General features: G+C 36.6%; 1 protein-coding gene across 1 annotated transcript in view; it reads left to right on the top strand.

Annotated features, from left to right (window-relative positions):
• Positions 1-4,138: 4,138 nt before the first annotated feature.
• LOC113069339 (cadherin-18-like) overlaps positions 4,139-27,062 on the top strand; it is a 33,394-nt gene continuing 10,470 nt past the window's right edge. Inside the window, exons 1-8 of the mRNA XM_026242346.1 lie at positions 4,139-4,672; positions 14,314-14,608; positions 17,451-17,570; positions 22,321-22,488; positions 22,767-22,954; positions 23,088-23,341; positions 24,126-24,262; positions 25,690-25,811. Of these exons, the coding sequence (XP_026098131.1) occupies positions 4,442-4,672; positions 14,314-14,608; positions 17,451-17,570; positions 22,321-22,488; positions 22,767-22,954; positions 23,088-23,341; positions 24,126-24,262; positions 25,690-25,811 (1,515 nt within the window). The 5' untranslated portion in view covers positions 4,139-4,441. The remainder of the gene's footprint in view (positions 4,673-14,313; positions 14,609-17,450; positions 17,571-22,320; positions 22,489-22,766; positions 22,955-23,087; positions 23,342-24,125; positions 24,263-25,689; positions 25,812-27,062) is intronic.

The following is a 27,062-nucleotide window of genomic DNA, read 5'->3' as shown; positions in this document are numbered from 1 at the left end:
AGATAAGGGTTCAGCGATTGAAACTTTGACAACTGTCTGTTTTAACATAAACCATTGGAAAAGCATGAAAGAAACGTAGCTGTCGCCCAGTATTAGTCAAAATGCACTCAAAAAGCAATTTCTTTTCAAGGCAACACAATAAGCTTGAAAGAGCGAGAAAAGGCTTCGCCCTCCCCTCCTCCTCTTGAAAAATCTTCAGCAAGACTCAGTAAATAAATTGCGTTTCTGATTGAGCAGATGGACATTATTCTGAATGAGAAGCTACAGTAGCATATTCATTCCTCTCGAAACTAGACTCAGGCTCCTGCTTTTATTCAGCATTTTTCTTTTTCTTTCATATTCAGCGAGTAAAAAGCCATCATATATATATATATATATATATATATATATTAATATATATATATATATATATATATATTTTTTTAATGCAGTATATGGTTTTTAACATGGCTATTATTATGGAATACAAAATACGTAAAAAAAAAAAAAAAGCTAATTTTCATAATTAGAAATTAATTGCTGTAATTAGAAAACATTGATGAAACTGGAACTCATACATTTTTTCTACTATATTTTGAGACAGTAGTGTCCAATATAATATTTACCCTCCTGCTCCCTCTTTTCATGGTGTCAAGCATGCTGAGATTTTATGTCAAAAAAAAATCTCACAATAAAATCTACTCCATTGTGACAAACTCACTGTCCAGTGACCTGAGGCCAATGGTCTGGTAATTCTTATCAGACTGGTGCTCAGAGTTGCATCAAGCCTGGTGAGTTCAGTCAGGCAGGTTCAAATCGGTTACGTTTCATCACACAGCTGAATCCAGATTCACAGATGTCAGATGTTCTATTTAGAGATGTTTATTTTGAGTCATGTGCTTATCATAACCATTTAAAATGCAAAGTCTGACCTGTTCTCAATGTTAGCAACTTTAATGGTGTATTTTTATTTTATTTTTATTATTTTATATATGTTTTAATGTTTATAGTCTTTAAGTGGGATTTTTCCAATTAGGGTATAACGTGATCCATGGCAGCTTTCATTTAGAAAGAACATACTTAGAATGAAACCATTTTATTTAAAAACATGATATTAATCATATAATACAATGGAATACCATTTGTTGTTAATACTGTAAATATATATTCAGTTATTTATTGGACCTCATTCAATACTTTCACAATCTTTATTAAAATGATTTTGTTTCTGTATTTTAAAATATATTTTTGTATTAACATATTTTAATGACAGCATATTTATTGAATAAAAGTGTATTTATTTATTTTTTCAAAATAAGCATTAAAATAGTACAAACTTTGCTAAAGTGATTGTTTTGAACAAGTATTTTCTTACACATTATTTTTAATTTTATAATAAAATAAAATAAATGAAATAAAAAACATTATTTTAGCTGGAAGTATTTGTATCAATACTGTGTTAGGGGTAAAATGCTCCTCTTGCCACCTCATATATTTATATACGATTTTTAATCAAAATAAACAACCTGAATTATTTATTTATCTGTTGCTCCAGTAATGTCCATTACAACATGTGATGTTTCATAAACAAATTTTGGGAAGTAACATGCCAGTTCATCATGGGTGTTGGGGTGCCCCGGGCTCGGGACTCTTGCCGGGCCTCCAATAGCTCTCTCCGTGGGACAGCATGCCTAATATGCATAACCTTTATTCAATTATAAGTAAATGGGATTCTCGTGAAATATATTTCTTCTGCAATTATACATTTTAGGTGTAGTGAATAGCAGTTTTTTTTTTCTTAAGTTGGGCATTTAACCCTGTTGTACCCTACTCTTTTTGCACTTTATTGTACATTGTTAAACCAGTAGGTGGCAAATGACTGTATTTGACTGTATTTTGAATCATCCACTTAATCAATTCATCATCATCAAAAAAACACAACTCATGATTCCCTCATTAACTCAATTATTATTAACACTTATTCATTCATTAATGAAATCTTTTTTTGGCCTCAAAGCATTGTCCTCAGTGAGTCAATGAGTCTTTGAATCATTTACTCAATCGATTCATTGGAGAATGAAACATCACTGCTTATGTTTGATGCTCAGAAAACTGCAACAATCGATTGTTGTCTATTTTCTTTTTTGAGGAACAAAAATGGATAAAGTAAACTGCCAACTGTGTCTGAAATCCAATTTACTCATTATTAACTTCTTGTTTACTGAATTTATTGTGGCATTGTGACTTCCACTTCAGATTAGCACAGTGGTTTCAGGGTTTAAAGCACCAGTACACTGATGCTTTTAGGGAGCAAAAAGCCATAGTTCAAACATAAAAAGTTTCACAGTCAAAGAGATTTTATTGATACCATGGTTATTTACTCATCCTTTTACTTAGAGTTCAATGGTGGCACTTATTCTCCTGCTATAGCTAATGAGTTAAATAGTCACAAAAGTGGCCTGGTCATTGAATTTGGGACACTAAACACTGTGAAATGTGGTTTTATTGTTCTCCCCATTCATTCACCAATCTGAATGCACACTCATTATTTTTTTTATTTTTTTTATCTCTCATGTTATATCATAAGATTAGTTGAACTGTCATATGCTAATTGGTGACTGAAAGATTAACTTCCCACTTAAATTCTCAATTCTTCTTATTTACCCAGTCTGAAAATTAAGTTCATTCATTTTCGTAAAGTAATATTCATAAACAGCTCAAGAGTAGGTCATCTGTTGCCAGAAAGACAAAGAAAGCAATTGAAAAAGACTTTTGTGTGCAATGCATGAATAAGGCAGACAATGAAACATTTTTCAAATATTTTGCTCTTAGAAATAAGTATTCAACATGTCATGGCATTTGTGAAACTGTTTTCTGATATGCGCCACAGTTTCCACAGTAACACGTCATTATGCATTACAGATTCAATTTAACCAGACTCATTTTCTGGTTTGTACAGTTAGCTAAACAGTGAAGTTTGCAGCAATTGCTTTTGATGGAACTGATGTTTTGCATAGACTCCCTCTTCAGTCTTGAAGAACCTACAGCTGACTGTTAAACCTAACCTCACGTTTTTATTCTTTCATAGTCAAGTTAGAACAATTGCAAAAGAAGAGAATAAAAGTTAGAAAGCCTTTTCTATTGTATTAGTAGTCTAAAATTATCCCCTAGTCATTTAGTATATCAGTGGCTCTTTCATTAAGATTATATAACAACAAGCACTTTTACTGAAATGCATTCAGACTCATATTGCAATGTTCATTCATTAATTCCAACGGATTCTATTTCTGCTACTGTATTATCGACCTACGTGCACTAATGAATAAACATAACAAATGCAGATCTTGAAATGCTGACTATTGCCTTCAAATACACTCTATGCTAAATTTATTTAAAAAATTGTGAGGTTCTTGAGAGATGAACGTTGCATTCACATGCCACACATGCCATCCTCCCTTACAAACAAAAGTGAGTCTCTCAGAAATCACACTGTCAGTTTGTGTTGCCCCATGAAATATTTATTCCGGTCATATAATGTTAGACCCCTGGGACTTGGCTTCAGCATTACTGTGACTGTTTCAAACATGTCTTGGAAATGAAATGTTCAGATGTATCTAAGGTGACAGGAAATGCCCACCCTGAAGCGTTTCCATTGTCATTTGTTTATTTGTTTTTTTGTTTGTTTTTTGTTTTTTAATTCAGACATTGCAATTTCCATACGTTTTGAGGAAGACTAAGCCTAAAGCACTAGGTATTTCACTCGTCCATGTCAGTAACCCTCATGCCGTCAAGGAATGAAGAGTATGAGGGAGTTTCTCCTCAACAAGTGACAAATCTGAATTGACAGAGAGGGAGAGAAGTCGAGAGCTATCAGCTTCTTTGCCGAGGTAACCAGGGACATGCATTGATCCCCGGAATGCCGTTAAGTCAATTGAATAGAGACCATGCTGGAGCTCTCATTACACATCCCTTGCACCAGCAGACATGATCCCTGCTATTATACTAGAACAGCTGTTCCATCAAAAATGTATTAGATGTTTCACTGAACGGAAAACAGCAAGATCGCGATAGGCTTTTAGGCCAATTTTCATATCTTAGATCTTCACTGGCAACAGCTAATCCCAACTTTTCAGTGGAATTAAAATGTAATCGTTGGCTGCGTTTCATTTCGCCTGCATGAAAGTACAGTTTGTCCTCTTTCCTTCACACAGATGTTTTGTGGATATCTGCCATCGCCTCCAGTGAGTCTCCAGTGGAAGCCGGCTCCCCAACAAATCAACACGTCTCACTCTTGGCCCACGATGTGAGTGTCGCCCGACGGGTCTCAGCGACAACAGGATTTAAACCATGGCCATCAGCCAAGCCCTGCGAACTGGTCCGATCGGCATCTAGAGCCGCCCACCGCAAGAGAGAGACCTCTGGGTGAGCGAGAGCGGGAGTCCAAACGTTCCTACTCTTTAACATGAGAGCAGCCAGCAGCCCTGCCTGTCTGTCCCCTCTGCTGCTGTGCCTGTGTGTGCTCCAGAGGAGCTATGGGACCCCTTCACCGCCCAGCCCCACGTTCACCCACAACCAGACCAAACTGCCTGACGGTGACAAGGACTCTCATCACCGGCCCAAGCGAGGCTGGATCTGGAATCAGTTCTTCGTTTTGGAAGAGCACATTGGGCCGGATGCCCAGTATGTGGGGAAGGTAAGAGCCCTATTTTTTTTTTTTTTTTATCTGTGTGCAGTTGTAAGAATCATCTGATTATCTGAAACAAACTGAGCTGTTGTGTTTTTTATGGTTTGTTGAACGAATGGTTTCTCCAAAGAGTGCTGTTTTAACCAGAGACAATGGCCTTGCGTCATGTTTTTGGATTCAGATTAAAATGTGCAATGTCACTGTGTTCTTGTAGTCATATTTTCTTGGAAGCGAGTAAATAGTGCAGGTGACTAATCAGGAACAATATCCTTGTTTCTCAGAACAGCATGTTTTTGTCAGAAAATTGATTTGGCTTGCAAATTAAAGGCTGACCCGTTACATCCATCCTGCTAAAAAGAGTCTAATTGTTTTGACTGTCAACTGCAGACAAACACAAAGATCCAGAGGCCCTTTTTTGTTTCTGTTTCTTTCATTGTCTTCATACACAAGGTAACACATTCGTATGATGATCATATGGAGTACCTTATATTTTGGGACCCCTCTGCGGATTATAAAATTCAACAGCGGTACAAACATTTTTTTGCCCATTCGGTTCTGTGAAGACTGGCTAGCTCTGTCGGCTCAAATGAAACCGCAGTGTTTCATGGGTTGGAATAATACATGGTGACACTGACAGCTTTTGACTTTGGCCCAGTGAGGTGAAGGTTAACATGAAGATAGCAGAGTTTATGAAGAAATGGCTGAGCAGCCATCAATTGTCTACACCTCCTCTCAGGAACTAAGCCAAGTGTGTGTGTGCTATTTTTCCTCAGTACCATTGGTCAGGTTTGCTTCAGATCTGCCCACTTGAGTATAAATACATATGTGTTCATGTGTGCTGGGCATGAGAAATGATTCCAGTTGTATAACAGTTCCATTTTTGATTATTTTAGTACTTTTAAGAGATAAAAAGAAATTGTATTTCCCAATTGTAATGTCAATAAAAGGTAAATTTACAACTATTAAAAGTACATTGATTTAGTGATAATATTAATACAGTTCAGTAATTGGCCTTAGCTATTATTTTAACTCATAAGAGTCATTCTTTGTCTGACTTGAATACTGGTTCCATTATACAGTTTTGATTCACTACAGTATCCAATAGTTTGGTTTATAGGTTTTTGTCATGTAATGGGATTATGCTGGTTGAGCTGTATCACTTTTTATTTTTCTTTTTTCTTCATTCAGTCATTCGTTCTGTAATTGGACTACTGGTTGAGCTGTATGGTTTTGATTCACAGAGAAGAACTGATTCATTAGAATAATTTGTTCTTTAATTGCACTACATGGGTTGTGCTGTATTGGTTTTGATTCACTGACAAGAACAGACTCATATGAGTCAGTCTTTGGGAAGTCTGACCACCCCAGCCACACTGCATGATTTTGATTCACATAAATGAACTGATTCATATGAGCCAGTATTTCTGTAATTGGTCTAATGGAATCACTGAATCACTGAGAAGGACCAAATATTTTGTTGTGTAATTGGACTACACTGGTCGAGCCACATGATTTTGATCCACTGAGAAGAACTGGAGCTACGCCAGGTGTGCTTACACACTTTTTATTCTCAGTGGAAAAATTGACTCATAGAAGTCATTAGATCAGGTATTGGACTATATTAGTCACACTATATGTAGGTTTTTTAAATTTTGTCTTTAAAAGTCAGGGGATTGAATTCCATGGAGCTCATTTTGGAAAAGAGTGGAACTGGTTAGATCCTGTCAGGGAGACTTTTGACTAACATTGAAAAGAAAAGAAACTCAGTGTGACAACATTCTTACCTGTATTAAACTGCAAAATATGAAGCCAAACAGTGCCCTTGTTCTGCTCACATGGGTGCCACTTAAATTTGTGCTGCTGTGGTGTGACCTGTCTGTAAAAGATTTGAGAGAACTGAATATTTTCTCTCAGGCCTTCTTAAACTGCAGTGACAGAAATGGGTTGAGGCTCTCAATGGCCTCCCACACTCCTCTCCACTCGTTTTCTTTTCTCTTTTTTAACACCTTCTCCTGCCTGGTCCCACCAGACCACCAACTTTTCCTCTCTCCACTTCAGTGGTCAGACAAAAAGAGGTTTGGGGCCCAGACAGACCTGTTCTACTAAAACCCTGCCTGTCCTCAAATATTTAGTGATAAGAACATAAACTATGTCACTTTATAAAAGCAGATGGGAAATTTCATTGGGACAAAGTTTTGTGGGTTAGACATGGAGCACACAGAGAGGATATTTAGTTAGAAAGAAATTATCCTGAAATGTGTTGGCTGAAAAACAATTCAACACCTGCAGAGCATTAAAAATAACAATATTTGTTGCTGTTTGGTCATCTCGTTTTAGAAGAATTTATGGTAAAATACAAAAAGCACATAAAAAATGTGTGATTTTTAAGGTTCCCTAATGATTTAATGTATGTATTAATTAATTAACAATAAAATAAGTTGGCTTGGTTTTTGTTATTATCATAGTTTTTGTCTTTTTACAATTCAATCAGTATTTTTACAGTGCATTTAATAATTTTATTAAAAAAAAAAAAAAAAATCCTACTAAAGTGGCATATGATCGTAGTCTGTGAAAATAACCATGGAGTTGATAACATGCAAAGTGACATCTGTCTAACTGCAGCAGTCCAAATTTTCAATCAAGGGGGCTCAAAAAGGGCGTTAAATATAAAATATGTTTTTACATTTTAAGCCAAAACATAATTGAAAAGCTAACTAAAGCTAACTAACCAAGTACTGAAATGCATCTTTCAACACTGAACTCTTCAGCAAAACACTGTATAATGATTTGCAAAAATGTATTAAATTATTTTCCCCTTTTGTCAAGTAACATTATGCTCATTGTATGATTCTTGTCAAAGAAGTGATACATCCGTGGCATCCAACGGTAACACAATCTAAACAATAGCAGACGAAGTTTCTGGCTGAGCGAGAGACACAACAGTCTCATGAGGTTCAATTCAGCTGCTCTTTGATTTATTCACACTTCAATTCACTTCAATCAAATGAATAATTATAAAAAGTGTTGCCAGCACTTACTTGAGCGCTCCTTCATATTGAAAAAAAAAATAAAAAATACAGCAAATATTTGTTTATTTTATTTTTGCCTAGCAGATACAATTTGTTCTTCATACTGTAGATTATTGCAGTGGTAAATATGCTCCCGTTTCATGTGGAAAAGCACATACACACACACATACACATACACATCCAGAAACAACAGCTTAAGCTTTGAAATTTGTAATAGAAAGCTAGCAAGCTGCTGGAGCTCTGGAAGGTCTCTTTCTCTGTTAATCTCTTTACCAGCAGACTGGTAGCACACATTAGTGCGAGTGTGTGATAACTAGAGAGGATCTACAGTAATGTAGACTTTGGAGTAGAGGAAGACAGATAGAGATCAGTTCGCTGCAGTTCTACTGGAGTCTGTCCGGCTGATGAATATCTGTCACTGCAGCTTTTAAGATGGAGGATTACATTAAACCGCTCACCTCCTTCTCACTAATGGCAAATTACCAAACTCAGTGCTGCCCATGCATGCTTCCTTATTCTGACGTGAAGGGCTCTTGGTGCAGTGTAAAATTGACCTTTCTATCAGCACGCCGTCTTTAATTTGCGGTTAGCGGCGAAGGCTGAGCCCTGATTTAATCAGTCCTTTCCTTCTTGTAGCGTGGGCAGTTCATCAAGCCCCTGCACAAGGCAACCTGTGCACTCAGGTCTGCGGCAGCAGTAACCGCAAACCCTGCATTATGGTCATGTCTGCAGAGAGAGAGATGTTTTCAGTGTATATGTTATTTTAGTGCATTCTTGATGCAGACATTCCTATGAATATTAAAAAGACTGTTAGAATGAGGTCAGTCGAAGCAAGACGCCTCTAATTAGGGCCTTGTTTTGACAATATAGGGCATTGTTTCTTCAAAGTCTCATTTATATGTTCACACATTAACATGTACTGTTAAATGCACAGTCCACCCAAAAATGAATGTTCTGTCATGTACTCACTCTCTCAAGTCTTGTATGATTACCTTCATCTGTGGAACATAAAAGTACTTATTTAAGAATTCTGGTAACAAATTTTGGTTTCTGTTGACTGTTTGGGTACCAGCATTCTTCGATGTATCTTTTTTTTTGTTTTTCCCAAAGAAGAAAGTAAGTCATGCAGGTTCAGAACAACATGAGACTGAGTAAATAATGACAGTTTTCATTTTTGGGTGGACTTTAAAGTTAGCGTGAAATGGAAGTTCTGAACGCCTTTTCTTCCCTATTGTGACCAGGGGCAAGGGCCTCCTCAAAAAAAAAAAAAAAAAAACAGGATTAGAAGAACATGCAAATATTGCAAAATATGACATAAAAGCATATATATAATCATTCGTTTTTATAAAGTAAAACTGTTCAACAGTGACACCGTAGGAAAAGTTACAGCAAGAGTTGGCATCACTCTCGCCTCCTCTCAGCCCATTTAATTTTAACAGACCCCTGCCGTGAGTTTGGTGGGGGGTAATTGAGAATGAATGGGGAAAGTCACATGAGAGGAGGAAGTGCCTCCATCGAGATATGACTGGATGTGACTGTCAATATAATGAAGTTAAAACATGATCTGTGAGTGTTTTAGTGATCAATCAGTTTGTTAAAATTAGAGGTGCATCCCTGCATCTGTGACCAGTGTTAACCAGCTCTGATGACTGTTTATCCGGAACAGCTGAACATCGGTTCATAAATAAAATATATAAATGTTTATTAGTAATGTTAATATACAAAATATATTTTTATTCTGGTAGTTTAAGTTCTGGTAAGATTTTAAAAAATGGGAACAGGGAGGGGAGTTTATTTTGGTTAAAGTTTATGAGGGCACATGCATTTTATGAAAATAATGATGTGCATGGATTAATAATGTACAGTATAATGAACACTGCAATATTCCATCAATCAATAAGAATAGTCAGATTTGATTTCCCCATGTTAAAGCACTGAAATGTTCATGCTGCAAGATTCAGTAGCGTTACCTCAAAGCATGCATACATTAAAAGGCTTTTGACCCATAATAGGTGCTCTAATGGATCTAAATGCATCACTTTTGCACCATAATAAAATGTCTTGGAGCTCTGAATGAATCGTAGACGAGTGTGGGTGTATGGATGTGTTTGACAAGGTGTGCAAACACTCAGTGGTCACCATTATAATTTAATTGGAGGATGTATTCCGAGCCGGATCAGACTGCTTAGCATGCAAGATGTGCAACACACCCAGTTTGTTTCGAATGGTTAATGACTTTCCATTGTGCTCAAGTGTTTGCTTTCATTCATAATCCTATTAATCGCATTTGATGCATTTGTATTTTCTAGGCTGGCTGCTTTCAGATTTGAGTCTATATCTGTCTGGCAGGTTTCTCAAAGCCTTTCATTTGTGTGGTAATGTTGTGCAGGGGAACAGCGTCATACTGGACGAGTCAATGCATTCTATCTCCCACTCATCTGCCTCCCCTCCTTTCTTGATGTTTTATGTGACTTTTTTCACACAGGATGTTGAATCTTAAAATCCTTTTTAATCCCAGTGAGCATTCTAAACATGCCCATTGATTTTTTTTTCTTTTCTTTGTTTTACCACAATGCCCTATTTTAAATATTTCATTTCATATTTTTCTTAGGAATTTCACCTATAAGATATAATAATATATATTTGTATTCCTCTTTTTAATAACATTAATTTTGTTTTCAAACTAATGTATTGTCCTTTATAATAATAATATAAATAATAATAATAATAATAATAATAATAATAATAATAATAATAATAATAATAATAATAATAAAAAATTGTTTAGAATACAAAACCAAGTTATCTTTTTTTTTCTTTTTTTTTTTTTTTTTACATTAACTAATCGTTAACAATAAGACTAGGTCTAGGCAAATAGTATATAGAGCCAGTTTAGTTGTATTATATGATCTTCACAATTTTCCCCTCACAACATCAGGGCATTTCCTAACAAATATTTACTTTATTTATCCTCGGTTTAAGTGTTTAGGAATAGATAAATGCATGATACAAATATTTAATCCATCTATTAGGGAAACCTGAACCTACAGAATGGTGCTTCCATAAATACCTAAGGCAAGTTCAAAAAAAGGGGTCACTCTTTTCTAAAGTACAATGTAGGAGGTTTCTTCGATCTTTCATAATGCTGGATGCTTCAGGTGAACATGAGGATGCAGAGCAGAATGAAAGAGGTGGGTATGAGCATCCTTAAATAGTGGCTGGTTTGGGTTTCTGGCTTAGCTGTGTGGATAAGAGCATATTTTTGGTATGGTTTAATACTGTATGTGCCATGCTGCATTGCAGCTGTAACCAGGCTTATACTGAAAGTTTTGTGGGCACCAGCACCAGAAATAGTGTTGTTTCAGGCCCGCCTGCCATATATATCTGTGAAGGTGAATGTCCCTGTTAGCCAGGGGGGAAAGGTTTGGAAGGTGAACGTCATTCTGACTAATTGCTCACTTCGGTGGGATTACACTGGCTGCCAAGAATTATGGGAACACAGTGGGAAAAAGAAAGCTGCTTGAATAGCAACCAAGCAACATGCCAAGTAATGTTGTTGTTTTTTTCTCCTTTTTTATTTACACCAGGGGCTGTGTTCTGCCAATTCCTTTTTTCTTTTTTTTTCTTTTGGGGGATCAGACTGATTGCCTTTTTTTAAGGCCACATTAGTGATCATTAGCAACTGAAATGGCAGCATTTATTGTTGGATAAGTGGCCTGAAAATAACTGTGTTTCTCAGTTTCAGGTGATGGTCACATCCAGCTTCCTCTCACCGAAGCTTTATGCTGTTTTGTATGCATATTGTTCTGTGGTTTGTGTCGCTGTAATTGCATGAGCATAGCTTTCGTGTTACTAATGAAGTATGTGTCAGCAGATTTGACACACTGAAAGATGACAGAACAGAAGCTGTCCTTCATGATGCACCTCTGTAAACATATGGGTCAATTACATACTACAAATGTGTCCATGCTAAAGAAAAGGAAAGATCTTGTTTGAAATTTTTGGGAAATGTTTTTATTTTTGGTTTCAAATGTCTCTTGGTTTTTTAATGTCTCTAAAATGGCATGTGATGTAACCAATGGGTAAAAGTTAATCATTATTTGGACTATTTGAAAATCTGGAATCTGAGGGTGCAAAAAAAAAAAAAAATATATATATATATATATATATATATATATAGAGAGAGAGAGAGAGAGAGAGAGAGAGAGAGAGAGAGAGAAAGAGAGAGTTATTAGCAATGCATATTACTAATCAAAAATTATGTTTTGATATATTTATGGTAGGAAATTTACAAAATATATTTATGCAACATGATCATTTCTTCATATACTAATATTTTTTGCCATAAAATAAAAATCTATAATTTTACCCATACGATATATTGTTGGCTATTGTTACAAATATCCCTGTGCATATATATAGTGTACAGAATAATTATTTAAATACATAATTAATGAATTCATTAATTCATTAGTAAATAAAATTAAAATTAAAAAGTATTTTCTGACTACAACAGCAAGCTTTTTTTCTTTTCTTTTTTTCTTAACAACATGCACCAATTCACAATACGACCGGAAACTAGACAGTAAAGTGTGCATTTTAGTTGTGAAGGCCTTGTAGCATCTTTACAGCCATCTTGGTTTATGTGTGAATAATTTTGGGGGAGGTGCTCCACATGCCATTTTAAAATCTAAGGTGCAGGGGATTCTCTCTATTATCTTTTAATTTTTTTCTGCATGTTTGCACCACATGATTTTATTGGCGAGAAAAGAAATTCTAATATTGTACTCATGCTTGGGATTATTGATATGTTAAGATAGAATAAGAACATATGGAAAAGTAAACAGACCAAGGGCTGTAACTTATTTTGCTAGTGCATAAATAAATAAATAAGTAAAAAGGGTTCTTTGAAGGATCAGCATAATAGCTGTAGACTGCATATTTGCTTATGCAAATTCGAAATACTTGTTTGGATATTTATATTTGGCATCACAGAAAATTCTTACCTTGAGGCACCAAAACTAATATTCTTTTACAGAATCTCTTATTGCATAACTAATATGAATGTGCTGGGATTAAGCCATGTTTATTAGGAGGTATCCTTTCACCCTTGTGATGCATGTGTATTTCACATGAAACTCAATTTGGTTCTGGTTGGGAGCCAAAGGCTTTTGCCTCATAATGTCAAAGTGTAGTGTATAATTTCTTCCATGTCTGCCATGCTCTTTTTACCCATGAGTTTAAAAAATTGTCATGAAAGAGTTATATTTACATTCCAATGGAGAAGGAGTAATATCACGAGTATATATTTAGGCCTCTTTTAGTAAGTGGAAATTGTGGGTGAACGACAGTCGTTTCCTCTAAAAAGTATTTCCTCAGAGCACATGGGATATCCTTGTGCTTGTTTGGTACATGTTATGTGAGTTCTATTTAAAGAGCAAGCTAATTATAAATCAAGAGCATTCTTTGACAGGAGCTGGTGCATGCCACAGTCATTATCATGATAGATTTGTCATTAAAAAAAAAAAAAAAAATCACACATTTAAGCTTGAACTATACAAAATCTCCCATAAATTTTATGACAGGAGTGTTTTCATTTTTTTGTGCTTTCTGACTTTGCTAATTTATTTCTAGATCTAGGTCTATGTCATTTCATGTCTTGTTTCCTTATAGTTAGAGGTTTTACAAATGCAAAGCCTGGCATTTAAAACTATGCTATGAAGTTACTGTATTTATAATTAGGGACCAAAAGTCTGAAAGCATTAGGGAAAATGTTTATTATTTGTTTTATTGGAAATTTGAATATCACCATAAAAAATAAAATAAAATAACATCTATCAAAGTTAGTCAAACTTGATGATCCCCAGCATGATTTGAGAATTCAAAGAGCAACTTGTGCTTCAGTGGAAGCAAGAACATCTGTCTTTTTGTACAAAGTCACAGTTTCAGTATCACTAAATTGTTATATTGTATGGTATGTGTTACTGTGACCTTTTTTTTCTTACTATGTTTTATGTCATGTTGTGGTTGTATTTCTGAGCCTAAGACAAATTTCCCCCGGGGACAATAAAGTATACCTATACAGAATTGAATTGAGAATGCTTTTAAAATTCAAGGTTAAGTTCCTAAATGTGAAGAGAATTTGAAATTAGTTATTTAGAGAGGACATTGCAGTTCTGAATGTAAGCAATTAATTCCAATGAATTGGAATTAAAAGAAAAACTGTGAGTTTTAACTAGAAGCAAAGTTCAATTTAAACATTGTTCAGAATGGTTGGATGAATGAATGAAATGTAAAATATGCATTTAGTTATATATAGTTTGTTTAGTTTATTCTCGTAATTACAGTTCAATTCTTACAAAACAGTTAAATGGAAGACTGTTTTTCAATTCAGAATTTTGCACAATTCTCTAGCTAGATTTTCAATGTGGTTTCAAGGGTTTGAATCTCACTGTCTCTCTCTCTAAAATTATGTGCAAATAATATGCATTTCGGAATAGCAAAATGTGTCAGAATAAATAATTATAGGGTTTTAACACCATAGAACATTTGCATTTGGTTTAAAGCTATATAGCAGTGCGGCAAAAATAAAACTTCTTTTCTTTTCTTTGTCACTTTCAGTTACACTCAAACTCAGACAAAGGTGATGGCTCTGTTCAATATCTACTCTCTGGAGAAGGTGCCGGTACCATATTCACAATCAATGAGTTAACGGGAGATATTCATGCAAAGAAAAGCCTGGACAGAGAAAAGAAGAGCCATTATGTCCTCCACGCTCGGGCTGTCGACCGTTTCACCAACAGAGCTGTGGAACCTGAGTCCGAATTCATCATCAAGGTCCAGGATGTGAACGACAACGCCCCTAAATTCCCAGATGGCCCCTTTTCAGCCTCCGTGCCTGAGATGGCAGACATCGGTGAGCCAAGAGTCAGGACCTCCGGTCTCTGAGGGGGTGTCTGGGGCTGTGCTTGGGGAACAGAGGAACATTTTGTCAGTAAAGCATAGGTTTTATTAGCTGGGTCATCAGTTTCAGACCGCAGAGTCCCATTGCATATCTGAGCCTTTCTGGCTTGGACTCGAGCTCATCTCAAGCTGCTGGTTGGTTGTGGTGGATTTATAGCAGGATTTATTAAAGCTATTGTTTCTTATATAAAGCCTCTCAAGAGGATATTGTCTGTTGTAGAAAAAGTGATATCAGGAGTTCTGTCAAAAATGAACCAATATCTCACACAAAAACCTCTCATATGGGGTGGTGATATTTTGAAGTGCTTCCAAAGGAATGCAGCATTCGATAAACAAAAAACAGCTGTGTTTACCTCTTTTTACACCTGTATCTCAATTTAATATGTCAGTGTTTTATAGATCTGTGCTATCCACCCTAATACACAAGTAATCCACATGCAGAGCTTGCAGTCTGCATCGATGGCAGTGCACATCAACCCTGTGGTAAATGGACCGTCAGGAAAGTGCTAATTGTCCGCAGAGTTCTTCCTTCCTATCCAAATCAATTGGCTGGACTCAAGCCAAATAGCTGTGAAATTATCATTCCTCACAACCTGTCAGCACAATGTTCCCCTCTGGGCACAGTTAGGGTAAGGGCAGGGTTTATTTCTCACTTTTGGCCTTGAATCACTCTCCTTCACTGCTTTTATTTGCTCTCATGCTCTCAATGAGACTTTAAAAAACATTTTGAGTCTTTAAAACTAGTTTAGACTTTCAAAATGTAACACCAATAGAAGACAATTATCTGCACATGTATCTGTACCTTTTGACAAAATTAACTGTACAGTATTCAGATGTGTTATAGTTTACATATTGCAAATATTGTTGGTTTAATTTATAAACTAATCAACATCTGAAGTAGATCAAAACCTTTAATCAGAGTTGTTCTAAAACCTAAAACCTAAATGCATTCTTGTCTTAGGCAACTCTGATTAACTTTTTTGATCCTCTTCAAATGTTGCCTACTGTTGAATAATAAAATCCATGTTAATAATGTTAATTATTTATTTTATACTTTGTTCAGACATTTTTGTCGGTAACAAATTTTATTTTTGTTACGTAGGGAAGTAACCAGAGTAGGGAATGAGACACTGCGTCCTCTAGGGTTCACTATGGGGAACGCCTCGTTGTGGCCCGTGTCTGAAGCATACATTGAAAAAGCACCAACAAGTTGGCCGCGACAGCCCCTGAAATCACTACCAGTGTGACTATTGATAATTAAGCGCTGGGAGGACACGTCATTTACTTCTTCGTCTGAAGCTTGTGTCCGAAGCATGGCAGGAAACTAGAGGAAGCAGTGTCTGTTTTCCTACTCAGGGAACCATGGTTATTTTCCTTTCAAGGGAACTTGGAACTGCATCCTGTAAGGGACATTATCTCTTATGGCCAAAGGCCTAGGCTACATACCCAACTTACCTGTAAAGGCCTCGACCCAGGGTAGAGCTCAAGGCTTGGAATCTAGAAAGATTCCTTTAAAGGGGTACGGCAAAGAGCCTAGCATTTTATACTAAGTCTTGTTTGACACACAGGGGCTACCGCTTGCTCTTGCATAAGCCTGCTGAAGGACGGTCTCAACAGATCCCAAGTAACACCATGTTTAGATAGGTATCCAAGGATACATAGGTGGAGTTGCGCTCAAGATGAACGGGGCTTTTACAAACTCAAGAAAGGGCATGAAGCAACCGCACTAAGCCCTCACCATATAGGATTTTAGAAAGAATGCAGAGCACTAGCGTGAAAACTTACCACAGTGTTGATTTCAAAAAGTGCGCAAAGACTTCACATGCACACTTACCAAGGGGAGCGCTGCTAAACTACTACGAGAATCAAATAGCCCTTCATGTTGAGGGAAGAGATGCTTGAAGTGCATTAAAAAAGACAAACTGGCTGAGTGGAGCTTAAGAAAGCAAGGTCTTTTTTCAAAAATAAGAAAATATGTACAGTATGATCTAGAATATAAATTTTACTTGATATATCAGATAAATTATAAATAAAAGCAGATTATTAAGCTTCAAACCACACTGTGGACATTTTCAATCATAAATATTACACTTTAATTATATTCGCTTCACAGGCATGCCTTTGCATTATATTCATATATATATATATATATATATATATATATATATATATTCATTAGAAGTATTGCTTTGTTTTATGTTAAATAATCAGCTTCTCTTTTTTATCTTTTTTTTTTTTTTTTTTTTTTTTTTTGCCTAGTGTGTGTTGGAATTTGTTATCCTCAAATCATTATTTGTGCCCTTCTGAATAAGACATTCTGCTTTGGGTACAGAACAAATACCAGCAGTGAGCTGGCGAGCTCTCTGACTCCACTTTATCAAGCTGTGATGAATTAATCACTAGAAATACAGATAGAGCCTTATAAGCTGGTTGACGGCCTCTGGCCTTTCAAAAGAGGCTATTCTAGAGCCTGGTGCCTTCAATCTATTGCGTTTGTGTTCTTAAACTGCGAATGTGTCTCAAGTTAGGGCAGCCTTATCGCCACCATCCAAGCCCCACACACTTCGTAATAGCATTAGATGCTTTAAGGCTTGAAGGAGAGAGGCTCATGACAGGTGAATTCAACTCAGTACAGGTCAAGGAGGCATGCGATGAATCACTTGAATTAGCAAGCAGCATATGAGAACTGCCTCTGTCGAAGCATGCTTGTGGCATGCATTAATGAGGATGAATGCAAATCTGAGCATGTGAATAATTTGAGCAGTTTAACTTGGATATGTTTTATGTCCATGCAGGAACGTCGGTATTCCAGATCACTGCCACAGATGCCGATGATCCCACCTACGGAAACAGCGCCAAGATCGTCTACAGCATTCTCCAAGGGCAGCCTTTCTTCGCTGTCGACCCCAAAACTGGTACGCAAAGACCTCGCTTTCTACAAATAACCAGTTTTATGGACATTTTGAGATGCCTTCGACTGTAGAAGGCTACACTTGAATATTTTCTGATTGTTCCTGTGAGCTTGTTGCGAAGTCACCAGCGGGTGAGTCATTCCACAATAATAGGCTGTAGGAAGCACAGATACATTTTCTCTGTAAAACAGCTTTCAGGCTCACAAAGGAACTCCCGATTTATTGCTCTACCCTATGTGGAGAATAATTGATGCATTCTCACATTGTTGAGGGCCTTTCATACATGTTGTTTCCACCTTTGAAGTGATGTTGAGTGGAAAAACCCCTCCCGACCAGTACCAAAATGTGTCTTTTGTCACAGGGACTTCAGTTAAACATTAAATGAATATGTATGCTCTTTCAAACGGAACTCAGACTCGGGCATCTACATTGAAATTCCAATAAATCATGCAGGAAATGTGGAAAATATCATTCTCAATTGTATCTCAGAAATAAATCAATAAACCTGCATTGAGGGCAATGAATATGGATGGTTTTCTTTGGAGACTTACATGGTACACTCAATTACTCGCAAAAAGCCAGGGTGGATAAACAAATCATTTTCATAATACCAACACATGATTGAAACTTTGAGAGTGCGGCACCTTAGACCCGGACTACACTGTTCTGTGTAGGCTTGAAAACGCCCGAACTGTGGCCTACTTGCTGTGATGTACTGCTCCCTTACCTTGTCTATCCTAATTTAATGTCTTCCTTCCTCCCTCGTTTTTTTATTCTGTTCTTAGTAGCCATTTGGTTCAATTTCCACAGTGGTGGTGTTTGTTTATGTCAAGTTGAATGTGCCTGGGGGGTGTTTGTCCCAGTTTGAAAGCGCCAACCTGCAGAGTGTTTATCCCATGATAGAGCCTATTTGGTGCAGGATGAATTTGCTTGGCTTATATGTGTTTGAGTGTGCCAGGCTGGTGTGTGTAGATGCACAAACATCTACATCAGCAGTGTACGAGGTAAAATGGTGAATAGCATCTGTTCCAGCTGTTAGTGTGTGCGTTGTTTTTTAGGCGAAACGCCCTGTCAGCAACAGCATGAGCTGCTGACCCAAGAGACTCAGCTTAGTACCAATACATACTTCTATCCCTCAGATATCCGCCATGAAACTGCGCCAATTTACACAGAATTGCTTCTTGGGTACTGCACTGTGCATTTATTTATTATGTGTAATTGCTTATTCAGTCTCCCTCCCACTGGGACCCATGGGATTGTTGCCATCCTCCACTGAAGCAGCAGATCTCTGATGGCGGTTTGTCTTTTATTGGTGTCTTTGGGGCTAAAACTATAAGATTGGATTTACTGTAAACCTTCCATGGTCACTCTTTCAACTCTTTTCTCATCTCTAATCCCCTGTTTGTGGCTATCATGAAGGTTTTGATGGGATTAAGAAGCTATACTGTATTATAATGTTCACATCAGGGGTTATTATCATAGGGCGCTGGTTTAATGTTGCAATCTTGCATATCGGTGTTGCTTGCTCATTTTGTCCAGAAGTGCTTATACCCTTAGCACTGAGAGTAGTGAGTGTGCATGTTTGAATCACTCTCAAATAATCCAATACTCCAGGTCTAGAGAGCCTCTTTTGCTGTTGGAGAGAGATAAAGAATTGACGGAGGTTTGTATCTTCTGCTTTGAGCATCACAGCTGTAAAAAGCTGTTTTCACATTTTGAGTTTATCCATAGATATTTTTCTTTTTTGATAATCCGATTGAAGCATCAGCAAAGAATACCTGCATCAATACTATTATAGTTACTGGAGCACTTTTAAATTTATTTTTTTGTGTTAAAATGTATTTTTATATTTATTTTTAGTGTAAAATGATTAGAGATTGTTCTTTTTATTTTAGTCTAATCTAGTAATTTGTAGAATACGATATTTGTAGTATAATGTGGTTTAATATTGGAATAATTGTTTTTCTTCCTACAATTACAAATACCCAAGCTATTCTCACCCATCCACCTTTGTGTAAAGCACAATAACTTGCATCATTGTGTCTAATCCTCTTATCTGAGAATTACCTCAACTGCACCTTTGTGTAGTAGTTAGTTCGCCCCATTTACCGGTGGGTGATGCTTAACCGGCGTGATGTTTTGCACTTTCACTATAAGGTTGACTGTCTGTTGTTCCATAGGAAATCAAACTCTCAGTACAAAGAACAGGGCTTACCAAGTTCTGCATCAGTGTCTGGTCCTGTTTGCTTTATTTACTTTCTGTCTTTGCTGTGTGGCTACTAGCTGAATACTAAGAGCCTGTTTAACATGAACATTTTGCTTTTTTCGTTGTGTTGTCTGCTGAAATCCCCTGTCCTGGCAGGTGTTGTCTGCTCTCAATAGGCTGGGTGCAATCTCTATGACATTCTCTGGGGCCGAAACACTGGCATGTGTTTATTTGTTCTGGCGGATTGAGGTATCTGTTAGCATATTTTTTTCTCACTCCCATTGGTCGTGTCCATTTAAAAAGAAAACATTGCATGTTAGAATATTTCAACTGTCCATCTCACACTTTCACATATGACATGAAATTGAAATTCACTGCTAGTCATTCCTTTACAGGTCCTCTGTGCTCCTTGTAGGTACTGTGTGTGTATTTATATTTAAGACAATCAGACAGAAATATTTATACTGCCCATATATTTTATAGCATTTTTATCTAGTTATATGACAGATTAAAACATGAAACATGTATAGTTACAGAGATGCAGACATTTACTGTTTTCTACTCATCTTCCTTCCTTCCTATAATATTACATTTATGTATACAGGTTTTCACCAGACAAAAAAAAAAACACCATATGAAATGAACCACAGTTATATATCATCAGATCATCAGGTTACATCATTTAAAAACATCAATAAAAGAATGGGATATGTCCCATGTTAATAGCTTGGCTTGATAATGAACACTTTTCTTTGATTTCTAGATGACTGATTACCTTGAGTGTGTAAACATCAAGGCATTTCATATATTTTTTTGATTAAACTGACAAGAAGTATCCTCTATATATTCACTAAGAAGTAAATAAAATGTTTCTAGTGCTATGCACTGAAAGAGCTTATGCTTTTATGAAATGATGCTATTGATTTCCAGTGTTTTTAAACATCCCATGTTGGTGCATTGGAGCCTTGGTATATCATGTCAGTTGGTGCTCATTTCTCAGACACATTACCATGGGATCTCATGGCGTAAAGGGGCACAAATACAAGTTCACATGGCAAATGCAAGCTGTTCTGCCTTCCAGCCTTTCCTTCATCCCTGTCTTATCCTCTATCTCCTGAGGGAATGTTTGGAGCAGATGGCAGCCTTTGGTTAAGAGTTGTGGAGTATGCAGGAGATGATCACCAGCAAGCTTTGTGCAAGAGTGTGTGTGCACATCTGGAAAGGAGGGTTCATGCTACGGGCTTAAAGCACATAAGAACAGTACATAGAGGTGACAGGTCAGCCCTCACCTGCTGGTGTGTTGTCAAGCTCGAAAAGAACCTTTACCAGGTCAGAACTGGGGCAAAGCAGAGGATAACCACTCGCTATGAGCTCACCTCCTCAGTAACTAAGGGTCATAGATCTGCAGTGTACACATGATATTCAGGACACGCACCTTTCCTGTGAAGGGTGGCTGTTATTGCTGGAAATGCCATCAAATGGCTAGCGGTTTGATTTCAAGCAATGGTTCTCTTGAAAATTCATTATTTACCCTCAGTCTTGTCTTTTGAAAACCCATTTAACTTTCTATCTTCTATGGAAAACAAAATGAGATGCTTTTCTTTTGCATAAAGTGAAACTAAATGCTGACAATGGCTATCAAGCAAGATTTTCTGTGAAATAATGACTTCATATGAGTCTGGACCTCAGACAGAGATATACTGCAATATGGCTTCATAAGACTTAAAATATTGTCCATGAGTTCTGTAGACTGCTTTTATTTTGCTTTTATGGTGCCTTTTCCTTTGTAGGAGCATCATAACTCTAGTCATTAATTTTCCATGGACAAAAGTATATCAAGAATTTGCTTTATATGAATTATACAGTAACTTTCAAGAGATGTTCATCCATTTTAGGAGGATTTCCATAAAATATTTTGACAAAAATACATGTTAATTTCTTTAAAGACAACTTATAGCTCAATAAACGAAAGCGCTTTGAATATGTGTTACATGCAATACCATTTGTGGTAGTTATAACTTTGGTCACTTTATTTTAAGGTCCAATTCTTGCTATTAACAAACCGTTAACTGTGATTTTTGCCTCAATAAACTCCTATTTTGCTGCTTATTAATAGTTTGTAAGGTAGTTGCTAGGTTTAGTCATTGGGCAGGATCAAGGATGTAGAATATGACCATGAAGAATATGTTAAAAATAGGCATGCTAATAACCAACTAGTGAGAATCGGTCCCTATACTAATTGTTACCATGACTTGTTTTAAATTTTGTCTTTAAGTCTTATATTCTCACCAAGGCTAACTTTTACTTTTAATAAATTGTGTTTATAAGGCTTTTGTAGTTCTACATACTTTTGTTTTCACTTCATGTGGAGGGTTCAATACCTCCCTAATCTTTGTCTTCTATGGAAATGTGGGCTGTTTTAATATTTGTACTGAAACACCATAATTTGCAGAAAATGGTAATACACTTTTAAACATCCAATAATGGAATATGGGTTATATAGGTCAGTGAGAACTATATTTATTCTTTCTGATCTCTGGATCACAGGTGTCATCAGGACAGCTTTGCCGAACATGGACAGAGAAACTAGAGAGATGTACTCTGTCATCATCCAAGCCAAAGACATGGCCGGCTCTGTCGGGGGTCTGTCCGGATCCACGACAGTCAACATCTCACTGACCGACGTCAATGACAATCCACCGCGATTCCCTCAAAGTACGAGTCCCTGCTTCTCTTGGTCTGGATTTTAGGCACACCCCTTCTACAGAAACCATCTAATCCTTAAATCCCTTTGAATGTACTGTGAATGTATCCCAAATGACTGAAATCGTTTAAGCTTTATTTTGTGAAAGTAAACAAGTTTTATTGAGCTTGTGCAGGTTTATCCCAAATAAACCCTGCAAATTAGTTGAGCGCAACCAACACTTTTCAATATTCGCATCAAAAGATTTTTAAATCGCATCTATTCTGTTTGTTTTTATCTTCCACTTCAGAAAACTATCAGCTGTACGTGCCAGAATCTGCTCAGGTAGGGAAAGCAGTTGGTAAAATCAAAGCGAACGATGAAGATCTTGGCGTAAATGCTGAGATGACATACAGAATTACCAATGAGGAAGGAGCTGCCATGTTTTCCATTTCTACAGACAGTGACAAGAGAGAAGGAGTCATCTCGCTCAGAAAGGTCTGAACTAGATGTTCCCACAAAACCAATGGGATCAAACTAATGTCTGCTCATTCAGCCATGCCCTGTCTTTTCCCAGGCTAAAATGTCTTTTCTGCTTCTCCTTTGATCTTTTTACTGATGTCCTTTATAGCCTCTGGACTACGAGAAGAAGAAGGCTTACTCTTTGAATATAGAAGGTGTCAACACCCATCTGGATCCTCGTTTTTCTTACCTGGGTCCTTTCAAAGACACCACCACGCTCAAGCTTATCATTGGGGATGTTGATGAAGCTCCAGTGTTTACAATGGACTACTATATCATGGATGTGTATGAAAATGCTCCAGCTGGGACAGAGGTTGGCATGGTAACTGCTCAAGACCCGGACAGCACAAGAAGCAAAGTCAGGCAAGTTTTCTAAAGAGAATTATACTGTTAGATGTGGTTTTGAGGTCAAAAAAGAAAAAAAAGAAAAGAGGATGCAGAATTGCAATTCAAAGTTGAGGAAGTGTATGTTCTCCCATAGCAAACTGTGGTAATAGCAAAATTTATTTAGTCTTATTTATAATAGCTTAATAATAAGTTAAAGAAGATTTATCTACTTTCGAGGTAAAGGAGGAATCATATGAATACTGATATTGTTTCATGCTTAGTTTTCTTAAAATTTGCATACACTGCATTGCACCTGAAGTTGTGGTGGCCACTGAGACCAAATGCAGAAACAGTCGAGCATAGAGTCTATTTATATAAGTGTCATTTTTTTTTTCCCCCACAGCAAAGTCTGGCAAGAAAACGCTATCTTGAAAAAGCCTTATCTTAAAGTTATGAATAAAACGTTTCAAAAGCCAAAATGTATCCGAGAAATGTAATCCGAGTTTTATTCTGCAGCTACTTAAACGCATTCATATATACTTTTTATTGTTTAGGTTAAGCATAACAAAATGTCTTGAAGTAAGGTCTAAACAGAAATGTATCGTAAGTTGTAGGTGACAGGAGATTAATAACTGAGTAATCAAATGTAAGAAATATAGTCATAAGGTTTCAGAGTCTGCTTTTGTAATCATATATTTCAGCATTCAGTTTCAATGTCTATTAAAGCATACTGTATACTCTTCATATGTGCTTCTGGAATAACTGTCAACATATTTTGAATATCATCTTTGAGTAGAACTTGTCAACATTGCAATTTTAGGTATTCCATCGAGCAAATTGCAGATGGTGATGCACTTTTTACCATCGATGTTGACAGTGGACTCATTACAACCACCAAGAGTCTAGACCGAGAGGAGGTAGCCTGGCACAACATCACAGTGATGGCTGCAGAGATTGGTATGTACGATTCTGAGGTCTGAATTCTGTCTGTATTCACTGATATATATATATATATATATATATATATATATATATATACAAACACACACACACACACAGGGAACCATTTTACTAATGATATTTTTATATTGAATCAAGCATTCTTCTTAAACCATGGACTGGGAACACCTTGTCCAGAAGGAATAATTGGCCCTGAAGTCTAAATCATTGATACTGACCAAAACAAATTTCTCCTTGAAGAAGGAGTGTTGCATTGTTGGATTGATGCTGAGGATGCTGTTGGCATGCTGATGTGGTTATGAAGGTGGACCGGGTCAATACATTTTTCTTCTCTTTTTCTATATTTATTTATTTATTTATTTTTAACTGATGCTTATCTAAGCAATTATCTTTCCTCTACATTTTTCTTCACAGTGGTGTTCAGCTAATGGGCTGAAACTGCCCTCTATAAACGCTTGCTGATAGTGGGCTGATAATGTTAGGTCATTGTAGTTAATCTCAGTTCCATCATGCTGAACGTCGTCCCTCGCACATGATTCCAAAATCGGTGTAATGTTTCCCACACTGATTTTAAATTCCCATCATGCTTCAATGAATCCCATGACAGCAGCATGAATCATATGTATCTCACTTTAAGGTTATAAACATGGTAAATGTAAAAAATAAAAAAATAAAAAATAAATAAAATGTATGGAAAGCAAAGGATCAGATTGCCCCTGTGTCACAAGGTTAAGACCGCATTAATATCCCAGGGGCTATTTTTGTTTTTTAACAAACCAACAGAATTCACCTTTTTATTTCATATAAAAGTCACATGAAACTTGGACATTTTTGTTTGTTTGTTTGTTTGTTTGTTTGTTTGTTTGTGTGTTTGTTTCATATGTATTCATAAATAAAAAATGTATTCAAAAGTTATTTTATCCTATTTACAAAAAAAATAAAAAATGATTACAGTTATAAAACTGTGTCAGTGAAAAGCTTCTCATGATATCCATGGCAGTAATTTGTTTAGATTAGTATAAAAGTGTAAAAAATATGATTTAACTGTGCATATTTAGGATAGATACAAATAACTGTGCAAGTTCATTACCACTGGACAAATAAACTTTGACTTTAATATTGGACAAATAAACTTGGACATTACAAATAAACTAGTGAGAGTATTAAATGTTCACATAGTTAATTAAGTGCCCCAAAGTTGGCATTTGAATTGTGCATAAAGAATTTAAGGATATCTTTTTCTTGTACATAAAACACAGTATTCAACAGCAAATATTGCTGATTCACGTGTTATGCCAATATGTCCTGATCTGTCATGATTTCAGTCATTTGAAATCTCTCATACATTGATCATTCATTGTTTTTTGGAAGTTATTAATTAGAAAACATCCATGATTTCATATTTGTCATCTTTTTTTTTCCAGACAATCCAAATCTGGTGAGCCATGTACCAGTCACAGTCCAGGTCTTGGATGTCAATGACAATGCCCCCTATATTGCCACAGACAGTGCTCTGGTTTTGTGTGAAGGCTCCAAAGCAGGCCAGGTTAGTTATCTCCTCTCAGTCTTTTCCTCAGTGTGTCACTATCATTCTTTTTCGACCTGTCAGCTTCAATCTGAACCCCTGAAACCGTTTTTCCTATCTGCACTTCTCCTTTTCTCCTGTCCTTTTCTCCTTCCCTATTTCTGCACCATTTTTTGTTTTCTCAAATCATCTTTTTTTTCATGGTTTAATTCCATCTTTCTTTTCACATGTATGTCTGAACACACACACTCCCACTTGCACTAATGCCATGGACACATGCATAAATGAAAAACACATACGCTGCCTTTATGATATGTCTGAAACCATCAAGGATGGATTTATCTGTGGCTCGACAGACTTTGGAGGCTCTTAAACCTATAAATAATTCAGCATGTACCAATGTATTCACCGGCAGATAGCAGTCCGCATCAAGCGCACTAGGAATGGCTCACAGGAAATGTTAATCGTTGCACGTTGAAATCTAGGTTCATGTGCAGCAATGAACAGCAGTGCTGCGGCATAGCTTTTATAGCTTTACCCTTGAATGAGATTACGATTTAAGCAGTTAGACACACACAATTCACACACAGTGGGCGACAATACATTTTTTTAAATTAAATATCAAGGGTCCTGTTTGAACATTTGTGCCCGCTGTGCTGGTGGTTAACCATAAAGTGTACTTAAAGGGATAGGTCACAATTCCGTCATCATTTACTCACCCCAATATTGTTCCAAACCAAAAGAAAGTTTTGCGATTGTACTGCATATCTTCATACGACTCATACGACGGCTTTATATGGATTCATTTTACAAAGTATTAATTACTTTTTTGGATCATCTAAGGGTCTATTCACACCTGTCTTGTTTGGTTCGATTGATACGAACTCTGGTTAATATTCCCCTTTAGTGCGGAACTTTTTGGCAGGTGTGATACAACAATCGCACTCTGGTGCGCACCAAACAACCAAATGAACTCTGGTATGGTTCATTTAAGGTCTGAATTAGGGCTGTGTGATTTAGACAAAAAAAAATCTTTTTTTATCAATTTTGCGATTTCGATTTTAATCGAGAGTGCATTATTGTAACTTGAAAGCACATTTAAATAATGCACTCACAACTCTCTCTGTGCTCATGGGCAAGATATTAAATTTTTTTGCACCTTTCAATTTATAACCTTTTCTGTTCTCATCTTTTACCGCGTGCAGTGTGAGCGTTCTAAACCATTAACATGGGCTGGAAAAAAAAAGGCTACGCATCACAGACAGAGTGTGT

The sequence above is a fragment of the Carassius auratus genome, unplaced genomic scaffold (assembly GCF_003368295.1).
Source record: "Carassius auratus strain Wakin unplaced genomic scaffold, ASM336829v1 scaf_tig00001520, whole genome shotgun sequence".
NCBI lineage: Eukaryota > Metazoa > Chordata > Actinopteri > Cypriniformes > Cyprinidae > Carassius > Carassius auratus.
This window is presented reverse-complemented; position numbering and strand designations above follow the sequence as displayed.